General features: G+C 35.0%; 3 protein-coding genes and 1 non-coding gene across 5 annotated transcripts; 1 reads left to right on the forward strand and 3 right to left on the reverse strand.

Annotated features, from left to right (window-relative positions):
- Positions 1-386: 386 nt before the first annotated feature.
- Positions 387-2,619, forward strand: LOC141667130 (bifunctional dTDP-4-dehydrorhamnose 3,5-epimerase/dTDP-4-dehydrorhamnose reductase-like). The gene is made up of 2 exons (XM_074473501.1): positions 387-919; positions 1,995-2,619. The coding sequence occupies exons 1-2, from the start codon at positions 479-481 to the stop codon at positions 2,445-2,447; spliced, it is 894 nt and encodes a 297-aa protein (XP_074329602.1). The 5' UTR covers positions 387-478; the 3' UTR covers positions 2,448-2,619.
- A 507-nt stretch (positions 2,620-3,126) lies between these two features.
- LOC141665409 (uncharacterized) lies at positions 3,127-5,061 on the reverse strand. Its single transcript, XM_074471394.1, has one exon. It carries the CDS (start codon positions 5,059-5,061, stop codon positions 3,127-3,129), a length of 1,935 nt encoding a protein of 644 aa, XP_074327495.1.
- An 8,922-nt stretch (positions 5,062-13,983) lies between these two features.
- On the reverse strand, positions 13,984-21,974 carry LOC141666582 (SPX domain-containing membrane protein At4g22990-like). Of its 2 annotated transcripts, XM_074472657.1 has the most exons (12): positions 21,828-21,974; positions 21,496-21,578; positions 20,523-20,581; positions 20,125-20,245; positions 19,339-19,650; positions 19,021-19,125; positions 18,457-18,914; positions 17,111-17,412; positions 16,580-16,773; positions 16,079-16,269; positions 14,604-14,737; positions 13,984-14,424 (listed from the first exon to the last, which is right to left on the reverse strand). In XM_074472657.1, the coding sequence occupies exons 3-12, from the start codon at positions 20,573-20,575 to the stop codon at positions 14,186-14,188; spliced, it is 2,109 nt and encodes a 702-aa protein (XP_074328758.1). In that variant the 5' UTR covers positions 20,576-20,581; positions 21,496-21,578; positions 21,828-21,974; the 3' UTR covers positions 13,984-14,185. The 2 variants fall into 2 exon arrangements, with proteins under 2 accessions (XP_074328758.1, XP_074328757.1); XM_074472656.1 differs by lacking the exon at positions 21,828-21,974 and having other exon boundaries at positions 21,496-21,801.
- Positions 21,975-24,908: 2,934 nt separating this feature from the next.
- On the reverse strand, positions 24,909-25,015 carry LOC141670033 (small nucleolar RNA R71). Its single transcript, XR_012554284.1, has one exon. It is a non-coding gene; the product is annotated as a small nucleolar RNA R71 (small nucleolar RNA).
- Between the last annotated feature and the right edge of the window lie 518 nt (positions 25,016-25,533).

Raw genomic sequence — 25,533 nt, forward strand, 5'->3', positions numbered from 1 at the left:
ATTTTTTTAAACTTTGTACCCAACCCAAATATAAATATTTGGGAGGGATGGATGGAGTATATACAATAATATATATCATAAGCATAAGTTATTAAATTTAATTATTTGTAAGTATGTATACCTCTGAAATATAAACATTTATTTAATAATATTCAAAAAAAGTTAAATAATTTAAATATAAAAAATTAATATTAATAAATTTCAAACTAAAGTCTATGTAACGGGTATAATGCTTGTAATTCTAAAATTTTAAACACACTAATATTTCATAAACATCTCAATTATTATTATAAAAAAATTAAAATTAATATACGTTGCTCACTAATTCCGACAAGGCGACAAAACACAATGACGTATAAATGACTGACATTGTATGCAACTCAGATCCAATCTCACCTTCCAACTATACATACACACAAACACACACTTCTCCTCCACCCTTGTATCTCTCTCTCTCTCTCTCTCTCTCTCTCTCTCCATGGGTTTTCCAGCCAATAACACCCCACTAAACTTCTTGATCTATGGTCGCACTGGTTGGATTGGTGGGCTTCTTGGCAAGCTCTGCGAGGCCCAAGGCATCAGCTACTCATATGGCTCTGGGCGTCTTGAAAATCGAGCTTCCATTGAAAATGACATAGCCACTGTCAAGCCCACCCATGTTTTTAACGCTGCAGGTGTGACTGGGAGGCCAAATGTTGATTGGTGTGAGTCACATAAGGTGGAGACTATAAGGGCTAATGTGGTGGGTACTTTGACACTGGCTGATGTGTGTAATGAAAAGGGGTTGATTGTGGTTAATTTTGCAACTGGGTGTATTTTTGAGTATGATGATGCTCATCCTGAAGGCTCTGGTATTGGATTTAAGGAGGAAGATACTCCTAATTTTATTGGTTCTTATTATTCCAAGACTAAGGCTATGGTATATTTCTTGATTCTTGATTTCATAAAGTTTGCAACTTTTATGATTTTTAATTTCCCCCTCCCCCCTCTCTGTGTAGTTGATACATGAATTATGAGTGTTTAGTCTCTCTCTCTCTCTCTCTCTCTCTCTCTCTCTCTCTCTCTCTCTCTCTCTCTCTCTTTCCCCCCCCCCCTCCCCCCTCCCTCTCCCTCTCCCTCTCCCCCTCGCTCTCTCTCTCCCTCTCTCCCTCTCTCTCCCCCCCCCTCTCCCTCTCTGTGTAGTTGATACATTAATTATGAGTGTTATATATCTCTCTCTGTCTGTCTCTGTATGTGCATTGATACATGAATTATGGTGGGTGTTTAGTTTTTATATGTGTGCTCACAAGAAGATCTTGAACTACTGAAATTATTTTGACTGATCATAGTGTTCTTGAACTTAATATGACTGTGCTGAATCATGTATGGATTTGATTAGTGTAGTGTAGTGATTTAGTTTGTCTTCTGGGATCTGGAGTGTTGATGCAATCTTGTATCCGAGTTTGTGTGTTTTTCTTTGCTCTTCAATTTGTATTTGGATTTTCTGTGTTTAGATTGTCTTGAATGGGGATGTACGGTGTTCTGAATCTGCTTTTTGTATAGTGATTGATAGAATTAAATTTTGCTTGATTTTGAGGCACTGGTCCTGTTTGCATTTAGCAAGATCTGCTAGAGTAGCTTTCTACAGATTTGGTAGTTACAAAGATTTTAATTGGAAATGTGTAGTTTGAACTCTACCAGTCACTAGTGTCAACACAATGTAATGAAATCAAGGCACCACTTATAGATAAATATTTTCTTAAGTTCATTAGTGGAGTTATTAACTTGAAGTCTTTAAAGAACAAAGAGAGTGTTGAATTTCGTATCTAATAAAGGATTGATCTCTTATATTCCGCATTGGCAGTTGAGTAGTCCATAACCATTACATTGAATAGTTCTGCATTGCAAACTAGCTTAGGGATGTTGCTGTGCTAAATTAAATTGCCCTCTAGTTCTATTGCTTTAATATGATTCTGATTTCTCTAATCATTGTACATTTTCCATTGTTGTTGAAGGTGGAAGATTTGCTTAGAAACTATGCAAATGTATGCACTCTACGTGTCAGGATGCCGATCACATCTGATTTATCCAACCCCCGCAACTTTATCACAAAGATCACCCGATATGATAAAGTGGTCAATATACCAAACTCGATGACAATCTTGGATGAACTCCTCCCCATTTCAATCGAGATGGCAAAGCGAAACCTTACTGGAATCTGGAATTTCACAAACCCGGGAGTAGTCAGCCACAATGAGATTCTAGAGATGTATAGGGATTACATTGACCCAAAATTTACTTGGAAAAATTTTAATCTTGAAGAGCAGGCGAAAGTTATCATCGCACCGAGGAGCAACAATGAACTTGATGCCTCCAAGCTGAAGACGGAATTCCCAGAACTCTTATCCATCAAAGAGTCCCTCATTAAATATGTGTTCAAGCCGAATCAGAAGACCACTGTGGCTTGAGACAGGTTCAAAGTTTTGTTATATGCTGTTTAATATTGGTTTGCGGGGGGTTGGAAAAATCACAGATCCCTTGCAGTGTGTATGATTTATTAATAGTGTACTAAATGTTTTTATGTGTTGTATTCAATTTGGTTATCAATAAGAATCAGCAGATAGAGTCCGATTGCGTGGAGTTTGGACTAATGTATGTTGGATTTCTTTATAAATGCTGTACTCAGTTTGCAGAGTCTCTATAAAACTAAATAGTTTCTTGGGAACTAGAAACAAGTGTCTTGTTATTTACATATATAATCCAGTTATGTAGTCATCCCCTCGACTAATCTTTACACTGTTTTAAAAATGATGGCATAATTATCCAGTGCAACCACAAACTACAAAGATGTGAAAAAACTTCAGAGAGAAAATACTAGCAAACTTTATTTTCAAATTTTCACAATGAAAATCAATGATCTTGAGCCCTTGATTCTCACTATTTCCCAACCCCCAATCTCATCTCCATGTATGATTAGTATCTGTACTCTGTAGTGTTTTGCATGTGAAGTCAAATAATTTAGTACATAGCATGAGGTACTTTTAGCAATTTGAAGGGTATACATCAGCCGTTTTATGCTCATCTCAAAACAAAAAATATGCATACAATGTGTGAAAGAATGAAAATTATATCTGTGTTGTATATAGCTTACACCTCAATGGTCCTTTGATTGAGAGCAGTGTACCTCCATCTCTCTTTCTCCACGAAGTCTGCATCGAGGAACTTAGACGCAAATGCCCAGAGCCTATAAGTGTCTTCAAAGTTTGTCAATATCCCGAGTGAAGCTGTTACGACAGATAAACTTACATTGAATTTCTCTTTCTTATTCTTTAAAAGTTTGTTGCGCTCTGGAGTTCTTGTGTGCAGCAAGGTATTTCCTTCCTCGTGCCTATCTGGGAACCAAATGTTTTTCAATAATCCAAAACCAAGCGAAATGTTGTTTCTATCAGCTAGCTTCTGTACAAGTGCAGGATCAACCTTTTCTCCTTTCCAGTCGAATATGTTGAATGCCAGGGCTGGTCCTCGGTCGAATCTTACTTTTGGTCCATATATAATGACCAAGGGAATCCCAAATTCTGAATGTGGGTGTTGGAGACTCATCAATGCATTTATCAGCCAATTGATTAGGTACCTTGATCTGTTACGGATAAGTATTAAGCCCAATGAATCTGCATGATTCAAGCCTCTTAATTCAATTTCTGAATATCCGCTTGTGGTTGCATCTGTATTTCCAAATTGGTTCATGTCGATGGGCTTATTTAGTTCTGTAATTTGAGAATCTGATTCTTGCTCTTGTTTTATATTGCCTTTCTGTAGGTTTTGCACCTCTGTGATTTCTTCATTGTGCTGAACTGACACTAGACCAGTGGATGTACTTGAGAAAGCCAAATTAACTTTTGTTGGTTCAGCTGGTGATGGTTGCTGTTCTTCATCTATGTCAAAGCTAGATGATTTGTCTAAATATTGACCATGTCTAGTAGATGGCAAAAGACTAACAATACCTATAGTCTTGGTTTTGGAACTCTTAAACACTGAAGCACTAGACTTTTTCACGAACAGACAGCCGAAACCTGATGGGTTTTCCCCAAAAATCTTGTAAAAGGAGCAAAATAGAAAATCTGGTCTGAAGAAGGAGAGGCCCAAAGTCTCCATGTCCTTTGCTCCTGAAGCAGTAGCATCAAGCAAAACATGCCACCCATTTTCCTGTGCTATGCTTAACCATTGATAAGAATACCGAGCTCCAGTCATTTTCGATTGTAGAGGGAAAACAAATAAACCCCTTTTTCTGTTCTTGTTTTTACTTACTATCATCTTCTTCAAGTTTTTGGAGTGAATACTCATTTTGGGCCATGAGAATTTAGCTGACATTACTTTGGCACCTTTCTGCTTAGAGCAATCAATCATCATCTCTACGGCTTCATTCTCAAAATCATAGACAGTCAGAATCTCTCTATTAGACCAGAAAGGATAACTTTCTGCTAAAATCTTAAAAGCAGATGATTGGTTGGCAGTAAACACCATAGAATACTCATCTTCAGAAATGTTCATAAAGCTTGTTATTCTCTTTCTCATAATAGAATCAAATTCTGATTCTTGTCCACCATAGTGTATCTTAGAGTACAAGTTTGCTGACTTGTTTAAAATATGAAAGAAGGGCACACCAGAACCTATAGAAAACTGCGTTGAAGGAGCAGAAGCTGAAGTAGAGGCAACTGAAGTTGCAGAGTGATGGCTTTGTTTCTGGCCATATGAAAAGAGTCCATGGCCAATGTAATCAAAGCATACATGGTTTGAGAGATGATAATATTCTTGCACTCGGATTTGATCAGCTTGATAAGTTTTCAAGTATTGCGGGTAAGCTTTGGTAAAATTGGAAAATAATTCTGCCACTGAAGGGAGACTCTCATGGTTTGTGAACCTAGTATTTGGATAAAGAGAGGAATTTGTGGAATTTGCAAAGTCGTGCTGTGTAGTCGCTGTACTTCTTGTAGTAGAACCCTGGGAGTCTAGTCTATCAAAAGACAGATTTATACAAAAGCCATGAAAGCAGGTCGAGGCTTCTCTGATGCAAGGTGATTGCATCTTTTTATTTTATGCTCTTTCTCTACATGCTTTTATCTTGGCAAGTATCCTCTTTTCTTTTCATTTTTCTTCTCTGCTAGTTTTGCTAGCTTCATGACCAGGGTGCTCTGCGAGGCCCTTTTTGAATCTTCGCGTCTTTAGATCGCTATTTGACTAAACTTTTTCTGATTTAAAAATCAGAAAAAATTGCTAAAATGTACAGCACGTTACAAACTTTGACTTGTAATCCAAAATTAACAAAGTTCGATATACATTCTTCCTCCGGGGACCCTGTAGTTCACCAATCATATGTATCCTTATGATCAGGTCGTCTGAGTCTCCTCATCAAGTTACGCCACAGAAACTTGTACAGTGCATCTTAATTTTATCAATATTCTCAAAAAATGAGATGCACGAGGATATTATGAGGTATTATTATGCTGTAAAATTATAGATGGATTTGATGTTTTTGGCAGATGTGGAAACCTGTAAGAATACAAGACCATCTTTTTGTAGTGGGAAGGGGCCACGACAGGCAGAAAGTGATCTCGACCTTATGGTCCATGGCTTCCTGATGGCTGGTTTTTACGTGTAAATTGTCTATCATCACATGCAGATTCTAATATCTTGTCCGCCATTAAGAAAAGCAATTTGCAAGTGATTTGCAATTTGTAGGGTTGCAGACTTGCATACAAATTGCAAAAGACTTGCAGCACATCTGTAGGGTTAACAGCTAGGATACCATCTCAAGGATCAACCAAAAACATGCACATTTTTATCTAATTTTTAATGAATTTTAACAATTATTTAAGTTTACTTTTTGCTACTGAGCCCTGATGGAGTTAATAATGATTGGTAAGGTTGGTAGAACACTCAAAGGAGACCATGTATATTAGATGGATGATAAGGACCTTAAGCTGTTGTAAACCTGATAATTTAGCTTCAAGTTTGGGGCACTGTCATTTTAACTATTAAGGCTCTCAAGTCCCTGCAGGAACCGGCAAGGTATGAATTAATATCACGTTTGGAGAAATTGAATATTGCAGTGTGAATAAAAATTTCCAGCTACTTGCTGTCTTCAAAAGTTCAAAGTATTGACTTTGAACTCTCGTATAATCACATGATTATGTTATAAATCCTTTGATAATTCGTAGCATAGTTTTATTCATCAAATTTTGAGGGAATCTTATATAAATTGATATTAAAAATATATTATTAAAGAAAATAACAAATATTTTGAGTGAAACTCTTGACATCCCGTAATAAAGATAATGCACGTTAGCGGAGGAAGAATTTGTTTACATAAGCAGAATAAAAGAATTTATATTTATATAATCTTAAATGTTAATATTACCCATATAAAATTTACCCATGATCCATTTTATTTTCTTACACATAAAACTTTATATTATACATATATCCATGCATCTTTCAAATTTAAATCAATTATAACCTATTAACCCATTATCATTTCAACTGATCTTAATTGATCGATCCTATTTACACCTGAAATCAACCTACTTTATCATCGCTCAAAATCTAAATTCAAAATTCGAATTCTTATTTATCTTTTTGATTCTATAATACTCATCCACGCCTTCAATTCATTATCTTATTTTTATTTGATTCCCGTTTTTTCCCGCATATCTCAATTTTTCATGTTTTCTGCTTTGATGTTTACTCATATTTTTTTTATTTGTGCAGATAAGAGAAGATGATGAACCCTAAATCATTCAAAAAGTGTTAATTGAGGTATGTGTGTGTATATTTATTTATATATATGTTAGTTTGGAAAAACCTTCAAATTCGTTATTTACTTAATTCTATTACAATACTTATTTTTTTTATTAGTACAGAAAGTGAATCAATTTATAATAGTGGTGAATGAACTGGATACCTGTTGGGTTTGGCTAAGTGTCATAAAAAATAGAAAGGCGTAATCTTCTTCTTCACCTTTTATTGGTAATATTTGTTTGTGTGTGTTTTTGTAGTTACTATTATTTAAATTAAAAAGGATTTCTTGGTATGAGAAAATAAAAGTGAATCTGACCAAATTTTATCATTAACGAATAATTTTGGTACATGTTCTTGATAAATATTTTTTAGGCAGATCGGTAATATTTATTATTTTGTTTTAACATAACATGAGATAGAAAAACTTGGTTTTTGCCTCAAGCCGATTATCATATCAACTAAATTCAGCTAATTATATTTAGTTTTTTGTTTAATTTTATTTGAGCTCGGGGTGAATTTATTTTATTTTAGACCGAATTGATAATATATATAATTTTATTTTAGCTTGATGACAAAATATAGACCAAACAATTTTTCTAAATTTTTTATTATATTTTAGCCCGTTTATTATTTTATTTTAGACTAATGACATTATATTGATCAAACAAATTTCCATTCAAATTTTTATTAGTCTTCATTATTTAGTCTGAGGCTACAAATTCAACTAATTATATATAGTTTATTTTTATTCTTTATTTATGATTTGATCAATAGTATAATTTTTTTTAGTCTAACCCAAGTGAATATTATATATTATTTTGTTCAAACCAATACCATTATATCTATCATAATTCTATTTGTATTTATTTAATTCTATTGTAAATATTAAACTATTTATGAGAGTATTTTATTTTAAATATTACTATATTTAGGGTGACTGGACAGACTACCGACTAAACTTTCATTATTTCGTTTTCAATATAATAGTATAGATAATATAGATAGATAGATAGATTAGTGTTTTTCTATAATTATTTTTCCCAAATAATTAGTTTTGGCTAATATTAATTTGGTTGTTATTTTTTATAATATATATTTGTAACAAGAATTTTAGCCGGAATCGTAGCGCAATATTCGTGGTTATGTTATTTTAAATTATTTTTATAAACTCGACACCATGACATACATTGTAAAATTAAAATTTAATTCAATAAACTAAATGGAAAATATTTTTTGATCTATCATTGTCAAAAGAAGAATCACTTTGTTTAGGCATGAATTTGGCACATGTATAAATGCGTCAAAGAACAAAGAAAAAGGTTTCACTTTTTAACAATCTCACTCACGGGAACTATTTACCTTCTTTTATAACGTTTTCTTTCCAGAACTTCAGTGGCCTCGTTTTTACACCGATGGTGTCCCGGAAGAATGAAGATTGGATCGCCGTTGCGCATTTTATTGCAGGTTTCTTCGGCTCGGACCCAGCCCACATTTAGAGGGAAAAAAAGAAGACCCTGTGCTTAGAAGATTTTTTGGAAGAGAAGAGAAGAGAGAGGAAATGAGATAAAGTGATTAAAAAGAATAAAGTAATGTGAGAGAAGTGATCTTATTTTTTGAAAAAATGTTTTGGAGAAAAATTATAGAAAATTTTCTCCGTCAATCATTTCTCTTCTCTCGCCAAAAAATCCGGAAGCACGCGTTTAGAAGAAATTTTTTAAAATTATCATTACTCTTTTTTCTATTATTTCCATTTTCAACTGAGGAGCATTGTAGACTTATGACTTACCAATGATATCATCAATTAATAAAGAGTGCTAGGGAGCCTGGAATTTTTATCAAAATTGTTAAAAAATGATGTGGACATGATAAATTAAAATTTTATTTCATGAGTGCATGTGTGTGCACGCGAAGTTCATGTAATTATTAGAGAATTTACCATTTATAACATTATATGAGAAAAAAATTATAACAATATTTGGGCCTTCAAACGTTTTCCTTAATTAATGAGCGATGTTGCATTTTCCGAAAAATAATTAAAAAATGATAGTAAATGACATGACGTTATTTCATTTATGAGACTCTTCATTTAATTAATTTTTTTGACAAATATGATTTATAGCCTTACAAATGACTATCTGAAACGACAGAGGATAAACTCTTAATCAATTGAGTTATCCAACCGTGCTCTTGCATTTCATTAATTAATGAAATGATATGACGTTATTTTATTTGTGAGACTCAGGCTAATGCACAAGAGATTTATTTCACTAATGAGAAGATAACCGATAACAATAGCATTTCTCTTAATTAATTTTAAGTTAAATTTATCAATTTTTATAGAAAATGTTTTAGACCAAAAAATGATATCAGTGCATTAAAAAATCTTTAGATTTTGTGAAATGATCATCATGAATCGCTGGGAGGGGTGGTCTATGAGGGCTTCCGGACATTTTTAACATATTTGAACTGAAAGTTCAGTTTTTTAGCACATCTATTCAAAATGTTCCAAAAGTGGCACAGAACGCCACTTTCTCCGGGGTTCAACACCAGAGACCAAGAAGAAGTGACATTCTGGGGTAATTTTATTTTTTTTTGCTTTTTTCTCTTTCCTTCCGGATTGAATGACAGTTGTGTTGAATTGTGGTTAAGTGTTTGTAAGTGGGAAATATGTAATGGAGACCTAGTTTTGAGTCTTCATATTAAATGGGAAAACAATTATTTTGGTGTAAATTTTTTTTGTTGGGTAGTAATGCAAGCCTATTTATAGTAAGTAATTTTTATTTTTTTTAAAAAAAGTGTATGTATGACTTTTTGTGCCCTCAAAAAGGGTAGTCGGCAACGAAAATATTCAATGAAGACCTGGTTTTGAGTCCTAATATTAAATTGGAAAAAATTTATTTTGGTGCAATTTTTTTTTATTGGGGAGTCATGCAAGCCTATTTATAGTATGTAATATTTGTATTTTAAAAAAAATATATATATGACCTTTTGTGACTTCAAAAAAAGGTAACTTGGGAGTTGACAAAGAAATGTTTTTATAAAAGGGTAGTTTGTATTTTTTTTGCTATAATAGAAGACAATAACATCTTTTAGTAAAAGTTGTCAACTTTTAGAAGTCCGAATCTTCAGACAAATATGAAAACTTAAAAGAAGTACTGTGTTTACGTAAAGAAAATGCAGATTTCCTAAATTCACGGGAGTAGGCACATGCAAATTTATGAAATGATTTGATAAGTCAACTTTTGTTTTGAACTGAATGACACAGGTGAATAAATTCATATTAAAATTTATAGGGTGAATAATATCAATTATTTTCATATTCGTAAATGCACAACCTAATATTACATTTTGACCATGTAATATGCCTATAAATAGCTGCAAAATTATAAGCCATCAACTAAATTTCTCCCTTTATAGTATATTAGTTTCTAAATTTTGAGGTTGCTACAGTCAGGTCATGGACAAGGGCAAGGGACACGCTAGTTCTAATATTCATGATTACGGGGAAGTTAATTGGTATAAATGGACCGAATCTCAAGCACGGGATGAAGCTCAACAAGCAGAAATTAGGCAGGTAAAACAATTTGTGAGAAGAATGCGAGATATACGGGCCGCACAAGGACATGTCGTACGTGATAATGAACAGTTCATTGGCTATGGGGAAATGCACTTGAATTTATGAAATCATCGATCGAGTATGAAGAAAACATTAATAAGAATTTCAACTCTGGTCACATTTCAAAGGAGGAACATGAGTATGAGTTAAATGAAATGTCTCGACATTACCACTTATGGAGGACGAGCTTGAGATGAGGAAAAAGGAGTACGAGGATGCGTACGCAAAGCGTAGGGCTGAAAGGATACGTGAAGAGCACAAGGAGTGGGATGAAAAATATGCGAAATATATCGTCAAACTTGGAGAATTTTCTCAAGGACACGATGATGTTGGTATGGCTACAACTATATGTCATGAAAATCAGGGGCCCCACGCATTGCCATCGCGTGATACTCGGTCGAGTACGTACGCCTCGACCCACGGATATGGGGAGGAAGGTCATATGCATACATCCCCTCACATACAAGAGGATGAGGACGTTGATGATGAGTTTAATGAGTACGTAGTAAATCTGGCGGATGACTAAAAAAATTGAGAGATTCATTCATTTTCCAATTTTCAGCTGTAATGTATTTCTCTTATTATATGTTTACATAATCAATGTTCCCTTGCAATGTAATTTGTTCCCAAGATGAATGGAAAATGCACTCGTTATTGCAATTTTTTGTTTACTACTTTACAGAAACATTTGTACTAATTGTGATAATATTCCCATAGTTGATGACTTTTTTAGAAGTGGTTGTAAATTTTTTTTTTGGACGTATTAGTATTTTTGGAAAAGTAAGTAGCATGTGAATCTTACAGGCATGTATTATTACTTCTTGGTAAATTTATGAGTTTTGACTACTCAGAAATGGAAGTATAAAATGAGGATAAGGAAAATGACAAGAAAATGAGTTAGGTATCCCGTGAATACACAGTAGAAAGCACATGCAACAGTTTGACTGAAGTTTTCACTTGTTAGAGATGAAAGTTAAAGAAGTTACTTTTACGAATGCCAGTCTGCAACTGCAAAATAACAGAATGTTGTTGCGTATGAGTCGTTATTATATGTTCGACTTGGCACAAGATTCAATTCATGCTTCTGGTAGAGAGCTTACGGAAGCAGAACAACACAGACTATTACAAAATGAGGATTACAATTCCGATGATTACATGTCTGATGAACAAACTTGACAAGAATTATTGTGTTCTGATTTGAGTGGCCTTATTTTCCTTTTTGGATTTATGCTTTCTAACTCTATATTAGTCGTATCTTTCTTTGTTGTAATATTATTATCATTAATAGGTGGGTGCTCATTTCAGTTTATTTTGGAATTACTGTTTCGTGTTAGTAAAAAGTTGAAATCACATGCAAGCATTTTCAATAATTTAAAATTGACAGTGAAAAAGTTAAAGTGGAATGACACTTTCAAACAGTACATGACACGTCAAATCTTATACATGACATAAAGAGGAAAAAATAAGGCTTTGTATGTAAAGTCATTGCATGTACAGAGTTTCCCTGTCACTTTGCAGTAGATAATGATTCTATAATTTTCAAAATAATGCAGGTGAGAGTAACAATGATAAGTCACAATCAAGTTTTGAATATGAATTATAATTGTATAGTATGTTTAGCACGTGAACTGCCCTTCAAAGTACCTCATGTCTTCTTTACCAAATCACTTATAAATAGAGAGTTACAACCTCATGAATTCACGCTCGTCAAAAGTAATTATGTCTTCACTCCCAAATTTGGCTTATTGTTTTTGTGAAAAATTAGCTGTTGTAGCGCACTACTAGAAGGGTAGTGACGCAGGAAGACGATTTATCAAATGTCCCGACGGTGCTTGCATTTACAAACATTGGATCGAAGAGCCGCTTGAACCCCGTGCAGCATTTCTCATTGAAATTCTTAGGGAAGAAATTACCACACAGAATGTAGCCCACTCTGCAGAAATCCGCGAGTTGCAGCGTGAACTTAAGGAGTCAACGAGGGAATTGCAGAGAATGAATGCGTTCATCGACTCCCATACGTGGAACATCAATGAAGATGATTATGACTCCGATGATGATGACTCTGATGATGCAGATGACTGATCCGATTCATATATTGTTGGCTCTTAATATTTGTATTATTGCATCGTACTCATTTTTTATTCATATATCGTCTTATTATTCTGTATCGAACTACGCACAGTTTTTCAACTGTGTTTTATTTTGTAACTGATGTTATGTAATAGAATTTTAGTTTCAAATCAAGTATTCATTATCAGCAAATTAGTTCATATCAAATATAAGGACTCGTCAACAACAAATATTCCCCCATGATACACTATTCCATGAAACTAAAATATTACAAAACAAAATTTAAAATTAAAGTACAATTTACGTACTACAAATAGGTTTACATCACTAGTCAACAGAAAAAAAATTAAACCAAAATATTTTTTTACAAATTAATTATGGGATTTGCTAAACATGCCCGCACGTAACAATTGCACACTTGAGTACCTTGGCAGCCTTTTCAAACCCAAAAAATTCATATATAAACTATATTTTTTTAAGAACAAAAAATACGTACGAAAAATAGGTTGGCTTGCATGACTATCCAAGAAAAAAAAACACCAAAACCATTTTTTAATAATTTTATATTAAGGCCCAAAAATAGGTCTTCATTGAATATTTTCGTTGCCGACTACCAAGGTACCCTTTTTGAGAGCACAAAAAGTCATAAATACACTTCTTTTTAAAAAAACAAAAATTACGTACTACAAATAGGCTTGCATGACTATCCAACAAAAAAAAATTACACCAAAATAATATTTTTCCAATTTAATATGAAGACTCAAAAATAGGTCTCCATTAAATATTTTCCTTTTACAAACACTTACAAACAATTCAACAAGTGCAATTCAATCCGGGAGGAAAGAAAAAAAACAAAAAAAAAATAATTTACCCCAGAACGCCACTTCTTCTGGGTCTCTGGGGTTGAACCCCGAAGGAAGTAGCGTTCTGTGCCACTTTTGGAACATTTTGAATAGCTGTACTAAAAAACTGAATTTTCAGTTCAAATGTGTCAAAAATGTCTGGGAGTCGGTCTATGAGATATATTAAATATTTAAAAACATTGGGCTTTAAAACTATTTTTGGCTTAAAAGTAAAATATTTCAAAGCGTGTTTTCACTTTTAGCACTGGCACAACAAGAACTCCTTTTCAACTAATTTTCCAAATTCACTCCCAAGGCTTTTGCCTATCTTCAAAATTTTATCAATATTTTTTAGATATCAGAATTTACAACACGATGGTGTAGGTGTTCATTTTGCTTCTTGTAGCACATTTCATATTAAATGATCCGAAACACTGATAACCGCTATGCACCGTGAACCAGGTTATGTTTCTGTTCTCAGACTGAGACAAGAGTCTAACCCATGATTTGATAAGATAGGAAATAAACTCATAACTACTTGAATTGTTTTGGTTTAAAATAAAAACGAAATACTCCAAATGACCATTTTAATGAACTGTGCCCATTGACCATTTACTTAAATTTTGTGTCATTTCTCTGTTGAGTACACGTCAGAACTTCATCCAACTAGACAGCCCAAAATTAATAATAAAATAAACCTATGAACTATTTAACTTTAAGAATGTACAATATTTTTCTTCTACAGTTTATTACATGGAAATCAAAACCAGAAGGCAGATTTAACGAATAAGAAAACATAGATGACCAGGAGGATGGCACTGCAATAGTATGTAAATTTGGGACCAGAGAACGTGCCATTAGTACAAGACTACAAGGTTTGATATCAATAAAGTGAATTGTAGGTGTAGCATGTGGCGATAATTGATGATACGCATATAACAAGTGAAGGAATTAGAGTAAGATTGAGAAGACTACTCTCTCCCAAGTACCCTGCCAGGGTTATTGTTCCATCTGCAATCACTCGAGCAATTGTCCCTGCTTCAGTTGATAGCAGCCCCCCATTGTATGTGCCACGAGCAAGTCTCGATGACATGACCCGGGAGAGTAGTGACAAGTTGACACCTGGGTTTGAACCCAGATTAGAGCAAGAACAATGTAAAATACAGATGCATTCAATTAAATAGAAAATATATATCTAACAAGAAAGAAAGCATTCAAACCCATATATAAGGTAAAACATAGAAATACCAAGACAATTATCTAAATGACAGATAATCAATATTTGAATAAACTGATCTTACCTTCCAAAACTTCAGCAGAGACGAACATTATGAGTCCTGACAGGACATATTGTGGCACGGAATATGCCACAAAGACATGGAAGCTTAGGAGTATGCCCACACAAACCATGATCTCGGATGCCAATAGAATTTGCCTGCACGCAAATGATAAATTTGGATCACAAGTTAATTCTTCATCTCTAAACTCCTTGTGTGAACTACCATCTATCTAAAGTAGAAAAATGTTGTTATATTTGGAAGTTAAGAATCTACCATATAATCGGTAAACACATGAAGTATGAATTTAGTTTCCTGAGCAATCATTTTATAACAAGAAAACTTTGTGCTTGAGATAGATACTTTTACACTTGGGACACAGCTAGCGTGTGGGGCATGCAGGGGTTGCAATCACTTCAAACTCGGGAACATCCAAAAAATTAGTTCTGTTGCAACACTATTGTTCCTTTATTTTTTATAATTTAAGAATAAAATTTTCCCTAAACCAATGAACAAATAAGTGCATGATTTTTAATTGTTTTTGGTTGACTGATGGCTACTATTATTATTATGAATTTTAACATAGGAATTAAAGTGTTTCTATAAATTTTTATAGTTTAGGAATTTTTGAAATTAAAAAATTTTAAATTATCACTATAAAAATATTTATGCATTTTTGGTATATAACTTGATAAATGTTTATGCCCCCAACTAGGGGTGTAATCAAGCCAAGATGAATACTGTCAAGCTTAAAAGTTCGGACTTAAGTTTGAGTTCGACCAAGCCCTAAATTGGCTCACTTAAAGTTCGATATGTTCGGTTTCGGTTCAAAACTCGAATCGGTTCTATCAAATATCGTATACATATAGCATTTAATAAAAAATATATTTGTCCTATATATTACTATAAAATATAGATAGTTAAAACTCAATTAGGCCAGCAAACCTCGCGATCCGAGAAATTTAAAGCTCAAGTTCAGCTTGATAAAGTATTCAAATAGCTTGAGCACAAGCTAGGCTCAACTATTGTTGAGCCGCATTCAAGTACTTTACGAGTTACAGTCTGCATAGCTCATAGACATGCTCGACTCATTTACACTCATAACCCATAACCCTTCAATCCTCGCTCCCCAACCCTAATAATAAAAGTGGCTAGCCACAGTCTTGAAATTTCCATGGCTACCATAGAAGATGATATGACTTCTACAATGCCTATAATCTACAAGGTCACCATATCAGAGCATTCTAATACATTTTAATTTCTCTGCTACATCTGAGTTTGGAAAACATAAGGTAACCTGCTCAATTTCTGAATATGCTCGTAAGATGCCACCTAGGAGAGTGTTTAGGTTGGTGCAAAGTCCAAATAAAAAGTATTTTACAACGTAACCTTTTTTCATACTGTTTGTAAATACAAGTAACACACATGACTTTAAACATTAATACTGGTAAAGAAAATTGATGGAGTAAATATAATGCTTGCGAAGTTCTGAAAATTACCTGTCTTCGAACATATTGCTTACATAGCTCCCAACAACGATGTTTACTGGAAGAACTGTTAGTCCAATGCATGCAAGGAATATTGCTACTTTGCTGGTAGACCAACTGAAATAATATGTAGTGACGACACTGGATTCGGAGAGTAAAATCTCCATCGCATACTTAAGCATGAAGTATATTAATAATTGAACCTAAAAAGAGAATTGTATATTGTGTTAGAACTTGAAAACCATGCAAGTCAATAGTACAACAGTAACCATAATATAAGAGGATACAATAAGTCAATAATTGCCATCATAATCCTCTTACGTTCCGTGAAGAAGCTATATAGTCATTAAAAGGCCCAGACACACACATACACACACATGCCGCTTAAAGCCTCTCTCTCTCTCTCTCTCTCTCTCTCTCTCTCTCTCACACACACACACACACACACACACACTTGCACACCCCTATACTAAGTCCAGAAAAAGAAATAAAGACTAAGAAACATCCGTATACCTTTACTGAAGGAGTAAGCAATCTATATGCTGATCTCATAGAATTGGCTGGTCTACGAGAGTCCTCCGGAGCTTCTTCACTCGCATCATAATCTTGGTCTCCATCATCATCATCATCATCTTGCTGATTGTCAGCTGAAGACAAGAGTAATGGTTGAACAAGACCCTTTTCGAGCTCTTCATTCTCTGTCGAAGCTGTAGTTTTAAACAAATCCCTTGTTCAGATAATAACTTAATAAACGAGAAGAGTGATGACGGAGGTATCAAAATATGGGATCTTAAACATATTGCAACGGAATTTTAGTATACTTTTTAAAACACTAAACATGGTTGTATGACCATTTAGTTTAACAAAGTCATAGATTTGAATCTGCAGAACTGGCTATATATATATATATATTTACTGTGTCGCTTAAGAAAGCCTGTAGCTCACTTTAGGTACTAAATGATTCTTCAGTTTGTTCTGGAAAGATAATACATTATGCATTAAAAAATAAAATACACCAGATAGCAAATGAAACTGTGTACTAACCAGGATTAGATTCTTGTGGCAAATCATTCTCATCGCCCGGGAGAGCAGGTTCTCTAAATGAAATCCACAACCATAGCAAATAAAACAACCATGCCACCGACATAACCCAACCAGGCAGCGTATTCTGATTGATGGTGAGCTTGTAAAATTTGGAATTAATTTGTAGTAAACCCGCAAGTGCAGGGCCACATGCCATTCCAAGAGCACTGGCACTAACAAATCCTGCTGAAGCCTGCATTCTGATTTTAAGTGGTACACAATCACTAATATAGCGACGATTTACTGCTCTAGCAGACCCTAATCTGCAGTAAAGATGAAAGCGGGGGTAAGAGAATTAGATAAAATTGAGTTTGAGTTATTAGTTTCAAATAGGTGTGATGAGTGCGGCAGCTGAACGCAAGCAGTGCATTTAGGTAATCACTCGAGACATATTTCTAATATAAATGAAAACATAATAAAAAGACTAGCACTCGTTTTGGGTCCTGCATAAGTTCTAGTAAGTAGCTGATCAGTTAACCTTGCTAGAGTCAGAAATCGCATCATAAATCTATTCTGTCTGGTCGAGTAACTAATAACCTAACGCAGTCGTATCTACTTTAGAAATAAGTCAGTAGATCAAATCAGACACACCTTTGTGGTACAGTCGGTGTCTAAAAGAATTAAAGATGGAATTTCATCAGCTCTTAGTTATCATGCGAATAACATGGAAGATTATTTCTTCTCAGGCTATCTTCTAGTTATGCGCATAAAGCAAGTAATGCTACGCGGTATAGACAGTTAATTCTGCTGTGGCATTTTCTTGAGCACTGATATGAATATAAAATCTAAAAACACACACACAGAAGCATGTTTATAACAACAGCATGATCTATCACTTATAAATAAAAGCAAAAAAAATACACCAAGCTATGTGGACCTGAGACATAAGATGTGTAATAATCAGCAAGTAGATTTAACCAACAGGATGTAATATCTCTGAATATTTAAATTATCTACCAAATAGCGACAAATCAGTACATACAACAACGCTGAACTAATCCTATGCTAAAGACTGTGATAAACATTATACAACAGAGAGCATTCTCTGTGTACCAGTCTGTAGCCAATTCTGCATGCATGCACATACTAGTGTTAGTGTATGATTGTGATTTGTGGGTGTGTGGGGGGAGAGGGGGAGGGAGAGAGCGAGAGGGGGGGCAGAGATGTCAAAGAGAGAGGGAGGGAGGGACAGAGGGAGAGGGGGGAGAGAGAGAGGGAGGGAGAGAGGGAGGGAGGAAGAGAGAGGGAGGGAGGGAGGGAGGGAGAGAGAGGGAGGGAGGGAGAGAGAGAGAGAGAGAGAGATTTACCCGCAAAATACCCGACCAAGTAAAAGAATTGCTATTGAGTTGAAGTCATAAGCAAGTGCATACATAGCATTTCCCACAAAAAGAACAATGCTACTGAACACAAGGGGTCTGAAGTACGATTTGTTAGACCAGGCACTGAAATAAACTGATGAAAAGACTTGTGCAACAGCCATTGCACCGATCACAATACCGCAGACTGTTGATGCAGCACCCAAGCTCATTGAGTAGTCATCTGCTGTTGGAACGATAATATATGTATTGACCATGTAGAGAAATGTGTTGGCCAGGTTCAGCAGAAGAGACATAAAATGGTATCTATCATCATCAATTTGTTCTTCGGAAGGAGTAGGTAACTCCTCTTGTTGCATAATAAGTGCATGCTGACCCAAGTATTCTAGAAAATTGGTTGAATGGTTCAAACGGTCTGCTGCCACTTTTATAGAGTCAATCACAGAATCCTGCATATTAATTTCCTTGTTAGCAGGAAATACAGCCACTTGCTTCCTGTTCAGTTAAAGAAAAAAATATGGGGGAAGTGGAAAAGAACCGAAGTTCACATAGAACCTGAAGGGGAAGAGTGGGCTCATCATATATAGATAAATAGCTCCCTTGACGATCCTGCAGATCCGAAAGATTGCGAGATATGGCTCCTACAACTGCACCTAGCCCCTGCGAGTTTTACTGACTTTGAGAGTTTACTCTTACTTGTTTATTTTCAAAAAACCACAGGCCACAAATATCTTATATAGCCGTCAAAAATATAAAGAAGTAATGCAGAGAATACAATAAGAAGATGAGTGTCTGAATATACAAAGATAGCTAAATGTCTAAACAAGTCTACTAGAAAGAACCACCAAGGAGCACAAAAATTGAGTTGATTACCACGTGCTTGAACACTTGTTGAAGCTGCGAATAAGGATGATTTGCACGAGTTTTGACATAATAATTGGTGAATTTATAGCCAAAACGTTTATCAAACTTCTTGAGGATCTTACGCAGACCAATAGCATTTATCTCTATAAAAAATAGAAGCTTTAAGAGATCCCTCCCCACATCCCTGTAACCTTCTCGGAGTTCACATATCTTGGATATATCTGGTTGTTCTTGAAGAGCTTCCTGCTGCTCTCCGAGTGCAGCGATCCGACTTGCAAGTAACCCTTGTTGTTCCAATAGGAAAAGTACAATCTTTTCAATCTACATTGAAATAACCAAAAAAAAATGGAATTTTTCTTATACACAATACATGCACTAACAGAAAACTATAAACAATTATAAGGTAAAGCTTAGAGATCATTTTACACTGATATTACACCCCAAGTCTGTGAATCCAAATTTCTAATATGTTCCAAGTGTATCATTAAAAACAGACTCGTACATGGACAGAAAGCTTGAATGTACCCAATAACAAACTTTTATTTGGAGCTTTGCATATATACAAAAATCATCATTGACCCAAAATAATACCAACTTTCGGAAAATATTAAATATCAACAAGAAATTTTTCTCCAGGCGATTTTTCTGAATGATAGTTCCACTATCTGCTAGATAAATGTTTTTGATACTTGTCTTCCTAATAAGACTTCCAATTTTGAAATTTATATGTGGGAAATTACTGAATCAGTTACAAAGAAGTTGCCATGACATGGGAGAGTAATCTTATCACTATACCTGTTCATCCAGCATTTTTGAGAAATCCTTAAGCACATGTCTGCGATCAAGTGATGCGACTTCAATCTGGCGGGCATATTGTTTGACTTTTTTCTTCATCAATTTGTAGTTGATGTAGTATCTGAAATGTACTGAATGTGTCACAGATTCAACTTAAAAATGTATAAATACCAAGTATGTATGAGACTAAACTTAGAACCTATAGCATCACAAGTAGACAGTACATCTCCAGCCACTAGGTTTTGTTATTCTCCCAAAAAGAACAACTATACGACCATCAAACAAAAACCTCTTTACAAAAGTATATTATTGAAAGCTTTATTTTCTTGATCCATACAAAAAATCAATGTCTCAAACAAAATGCAAGCCTCACACGGGTGAATTTACATTAAACATACCCTTGCCATTCTTGAATTTGTCTATCCTTCAACTTTTTCCCAAAAGCGACCATCTCTCACTGCATCAACAAAACCATGAAAACAATAAGGAAAATTTAATTCCTCCCAGAGCAGAGTCACCTAAAATTATGTGATAGGGAATTATACTTTAAATGAAAAGGAAAGTAGAAAATCACAGGCTGGTTCAGATTGAGAATAAAAATTCATGTGGCTCTTTTGGTTGTCAGGACAACTTTCAGCTAAGTTTTACCCCAAGAATTTTAAGTGGCAAATAAGTCGCAGCACTTTATTAATCACATCAACTAATTCTCGTAACTCTTACGAATTGACAATTCTTTTTACTCAAGAATCATTATTATCATTATAGGGGGTATGAATTACTAACAAGAATGAAAAGTGGAAAAATGGGAACATGAATGATTCGGTATCCTACACAGGTCTGTGAGAAATGAGATTCCCATTGCCATCAATCAAACCCAAACAATAACAATCTGATTCCCGGATAAAAGTAGCATGAATATTGTTTCAAAAAAAAGGTAGCATGAATATATGGCAACTAGTCAATATAATCAAGAGACAGTATATACTCTAATTTTGTAATAGAACATCAAATCTGACAAGTAGTATTATTGAAGAAAAACAGCAAAAGTGTGCTTTTTTCTACCAAATAATTAACCAATCACTGTACATAAAGACTAAAGTTTTTCCCACATTTTAGTTAATGCAAAAAATAATGAAAATTCACTTTCCACTTTTTACACAAACACAAAACATTCCATGACCTCAAAAGACCTCACCTTTAAACCACACACATATAGAGATAGAAATTTACTATTCTAGAACCAAAAAGTAGAACTTAAAATTAAGAACAAGTACTAATGACTTATCATTCAATACAAACAGAAAGCAAATATACCTGCAAATACTTTGTGTGTGTGTGTGTCAACTGACAATGAGCAAAAGAAGGCAATACCTTTAGTATGTGTGGTAAGTTAGATGAGCATCAACAAACAGAGAGAGTGTTCAAGCAGGTGCAGTAGCTTCAACAAGTGCAAGCTAAGAGATTCAAGATTCAAAAATCATTATCAAGATTAATAAACAAATATTAAGATGATATGAATTGCCAAGACAGCAGGAAATGATAATTTAGAATAATATATAATAATCAAGGGTAGAGAATCTCCGTTTGTAAATTACACCACACGGAGAGAGAGAGAGAGAGTCCCCAGTTGGTAAATTACACACAGGGAGAGAGAGAGAGAGAGAGAGAGAGAGAGAGAGAGAGAGAGATTTTGTAAAGTTTACCCAGCAGTACTCCCCGCCTTAGATATGGCCTTTGGTCCTGATATTTGGTTTCTTATGAGGCCCTCTAATCCCGCTTTTCACACGTACAGCTACGCTGATATAGCCATTTGTATGTGTCCACAACACAAACCCATATGTTATTATTATGTGGACACTACTAGTACTAGCAAATCTAATCAACCTCGTTCTCTTCCCGCATATTCCCCGGTACAGGTAATTACTGATTTGATTAGAAAAAGTTGAATTTATTATTAAAATATACTATTTATTCATGTAATTGCCCTAATCATGAATTTAGGGACATTTTTATCTTATTTAAATCATTATATCTATGGGATAAGATATCTTGATACAATTAGATTAAAGAGTGGTTTGTCTAATCGGATTATTCTTTTCAATGAGGGTCGGCCTCCGTTTTCACATCTAGGGTTTTAATCACCTCTTCTCTTCTCCATCTACAATTCCCTTTCATTATTTAATCATTTTCACTCTTCACTCTTCTCTTTTATTTTATTATTTTTTCAAAATTTCGAATAAACATCTTTTATGTGTGTGATTTAATCCTTTTTGGGTGAGATCTTTCTTGTACCTTGTTATCAAGGTTGTCCCAAATTTTTTTGGGTGTCAGTATGTTTTGTTTAAAGTATTTTTGTTTGTTGGTGTTGGTTCCGCTGGAAAGGATTTATATGATTTTTTGGCAGATCTGGATTTCTTGTATCGAAACTGAGATGGTGAATATCACAAGTGCTTACTTTTCACAACACAAGATTGTTCATAGTTTGAGGGCATTTGTTCCTCCGGTTTTAGTTGATGTAACTAAAAATTCTGAATATTGGGCTACATGTGGCATTAATGTGATGGTATTGTGATGCTGCTATCAGGGTTGGTGTTGGGTGGATTGCTGGGAAAGTTATTATAAGTCTTTTTATTTTAAAGAATATTATTCTATTTGTTAAGCAATCTGAAAACAAGACGACTACTTGTTTAGTTCGTTTATTTGTTTTCCAACCAGGTTGTATTATCAGTTCGGAGGTCTGTTCTGACTGTTTTTCAGTATTTTAATGAATGCATTCTATTTTGTTTGTAAAAAAAAGAGTGGTTTGTCTGCTGATAAGTGGATTTTATATCCACTTGGAACGCTTTATTACAAGCTTAAATTGGTGTTTTGGACTCAAGTTGTTGGTATTTTGATGTATTTTTGTGTTATTGCATTTCATGTATCAGTTATATGAAGAAAAGAGCTTTGAAAGGAAATATGATAAAAAGTGATCAGATTTTGGAAGCCAAGGCCATTGTCAAGTTGTAGAAAATCTTGTTAGTTTCGCGTGGGCAGTTGAATCGCCTAATTCTGACGAGTAGAATTGAAGTTATGGCCAAAACAAGATTCATCAGAATTTTTTCCAGACAGTAGCTGAGCGGCCGCTCAGGAGAGCTGAGCGGCCGCTCAGGGCGCGGCTGGTCGCTGATTTCGCTGAAAAAGCCTTTTTGAGTGGAATTTGACGATTTTAAGGGTCCAGGTCCACTAGGGGCGTATATATACTTAAAAAAAAGGGTTTTCATCATCCGGGAAGATTGGGATACCAAGGAGAAGACCTAGAAGCACAGAACAACTCCGAAAAAGAAGATCTTGTTTTCAACTTGTGATTCTTTGAATTAGTTGTAACTTTGAATGCTCGTTTTCGTTCTTGTTGAACCTAGATCTCATTTATTCGTACTGTGATTATTATTTAGTTTATTAAGACCTTGTTTTATACCATACTTTTATATGAACCCATGGTGACGATGAGTTCTATTATGGGCTAATTGTTATCATGGGATTCTAGCGGATTTACTTATGGATTTCAATAATTAATTTGTTTTGATATCTCGGTGTGTGGTGATTGATTGTTATCCTAGTATTGGTTGTGCTTATTCGTCTTATGTGCGTAGCTAACATATAAGATAGCGTGTTAATCTCTATTGAAGCGATATTGAATATAGAGGTTTAGAACATGCCATGCTAGCATAGGTTCATGTATTGTATGCATGATTAGTGGGTAACTCTAGCCATTTTACTTGCCCTATGTGATCATTGTGGATAACTTGTGCTTAAACCGCTATGTTGTCAAATTCTATAGACATATAGGGTCTCAATATAATTGGCGCCTATTCAGCTTCTATCTATTTTGTGGATGTCTGGTAAAATGGTACTCGTGCAACGAAAGTTGGCGTTTATCAGTTTCGTGTTATCTGATTAGTGTCATCACCATCACATGCTAAGGTTAAAAACAATAAGGCTATTGAATGAAGTAGTAATGAAGAATCTCATGTTTGTCATATATAGTAATTCGACCTCAATTCTCTTAGTTAATGTTATTCAATATAATCTCGTAGTTTAATAAAAACCCAATTTGTTATTTGTCTTAGCATTGAGCGATAACCATACATTGTTGCATAGGTGCATAAATTGAACTTAACCTAAACCAGTCTCTGTGGGAACGAATCTGATTTATATCTTATACTACTTGCGAACGCGTATACTTGCGTGTATTTTAGTGCGTGTTTTCGCCCTAACAAGTTTTTGGCGCCGCTGCCGGGGACTAGGTGTTAATTTTTAGTTTATGTGCTTGTCATCAGTGGTCGTTAAAGTTCACTGACTCAGATTCTTTTACTTTCACGGTTTATTTGTTTGTGTTTCAGGTACTCATTACAATGGGAGATCCAGCAGCATGAACGAGAGCCTTGATGGATTTTTCTCAACCCAAGATCAATGACATCCAATCTAGCATTGTCCGGCCAGCTATCACAACTAATACCTTTGAGATCAAGCCTGACATAATTCAATGGGTGCAGAATTCAATCCAGTTTGGGGGTTCTCCAACTGAAGATCCCAATATGTACATTAGGGATTTCATTGAGATCTGCGACACCTTCAAGTTCAACGGTGTTTCTGAAGATACTGTGAAGATGAGACTGTTCCCATTCTCTCTGAGGGACAAGGCTAAGAGCTGGTTACACTCTCTACCAGCTGGTTCGATTACTACTTGGGAAGATCTTGCTCAAAAGTTTCTCACTAAATTATTCCCTATGGCGAAGACAACTGCAATCAGAAACGCTATTACTCAATTTGCGCAGCAATCGGGAGAATCGCTAAGTGAAGCTTGGGAGCGCTACAAGGAGATGCTTAGGAAGTGTCCTCATCATGGAATTCCTGATTGGATGATCATCACTTATTTTTATAATGGGTTGGGAGCACAGTCCAGACCCATGCTCGATGCAGCATCAGGTGGAGCCTTATGGGCGAAGAGCTATAAGGAAGCTTATGATCTAATTGAACTGATGGCTGCTAATGAATATCAGTATCCAACCCAGAGATTTCCACAGGGCAAGGTAGCAGGAGTTCTTGAAGTGTATACAACTACGGCTATCACTGCTCAACTGAAGGCGTTGTCTATGAAGATCGATTCTCTGGCTAACTATGGTGTTAAGCAGATAATTAGTGTTTGTGAGTTGTGTGCAGGTCCGCATGTGACAGAGCAATGCGTTATATCTAGTGACTCAGCTCAGTTTGTGAGCAACTTTCAGAGATCGCAACAACCAGTTCCAGATACTTATCATCCTGACAACTGGAATCATCCTAACTTCAGCTGGAGCAACAATCAGAATGCGATGCAACAGCCGTTCCAGCAGTTTGGAGCAAAACAATTCAACCCTCCTGGTTTTCAGC

Source organism: Apium graveolens, chromosome 6 (assembly GCF_009905375.1).
Source record: "Apium graveolens cultivar Ventura chromosome 6, ASM990537v1, whole genome shotgun sequence".
Classification (NCBI taxonomy): domain Eukaryota; kingdom Viridiplantae; phylum Streptophyta; class Magnoliopsida; order Apiales; family Apiaceae; genus Apium; species Apium graveolens.

Excerpts from the sequence above, each read along its gene's own strand:
- LOC141667130 (XM_074473501.1), top strand. The coding sequence starts at position 479 with ATGGGTTTTCCAGCCAATAACACCCCACTAAACTTCTTGATCTATGGT. Across the intron at positions 920-1,994 it reads ATTCCAAGACTAAGGCTATG|GTGGAAGATTTGCTTAGAAA; the intron begins GTATATTTCTTG and ends TTGTTGTTGAAG.
- LOC141665409 (XM_074471394.1), bottom strand. The coding sequence starts at position 5,061 with ATGCAATCACCTTGCATCAGAGAAGCCTCGACCTGCTTTCATGGCTTT.
- LOC141666582 (XM_074472657.1), bottom strand. The coding sequence starts at position 20,575 with ATGGTCGCTTTTGGGAAAAAGTTGAAGGATAGACAAATTCAAGAATGG. Across the intron at positions 20,246-20,522 it reads CAAATTCAAGAATGGCAAGG|ATACTACATCAACTACAAAT; the intron begins GTATGTTTAATG and ends AGTACATTTCAG. Across the intron at positions 14,425-14,603 it reads CTCTGCTGAAGTTTTGGAAG|GTGTCAACTTGTCACTACTC; the intron begins GTAAGATCAGTT and ends GTTCAAACCCAG.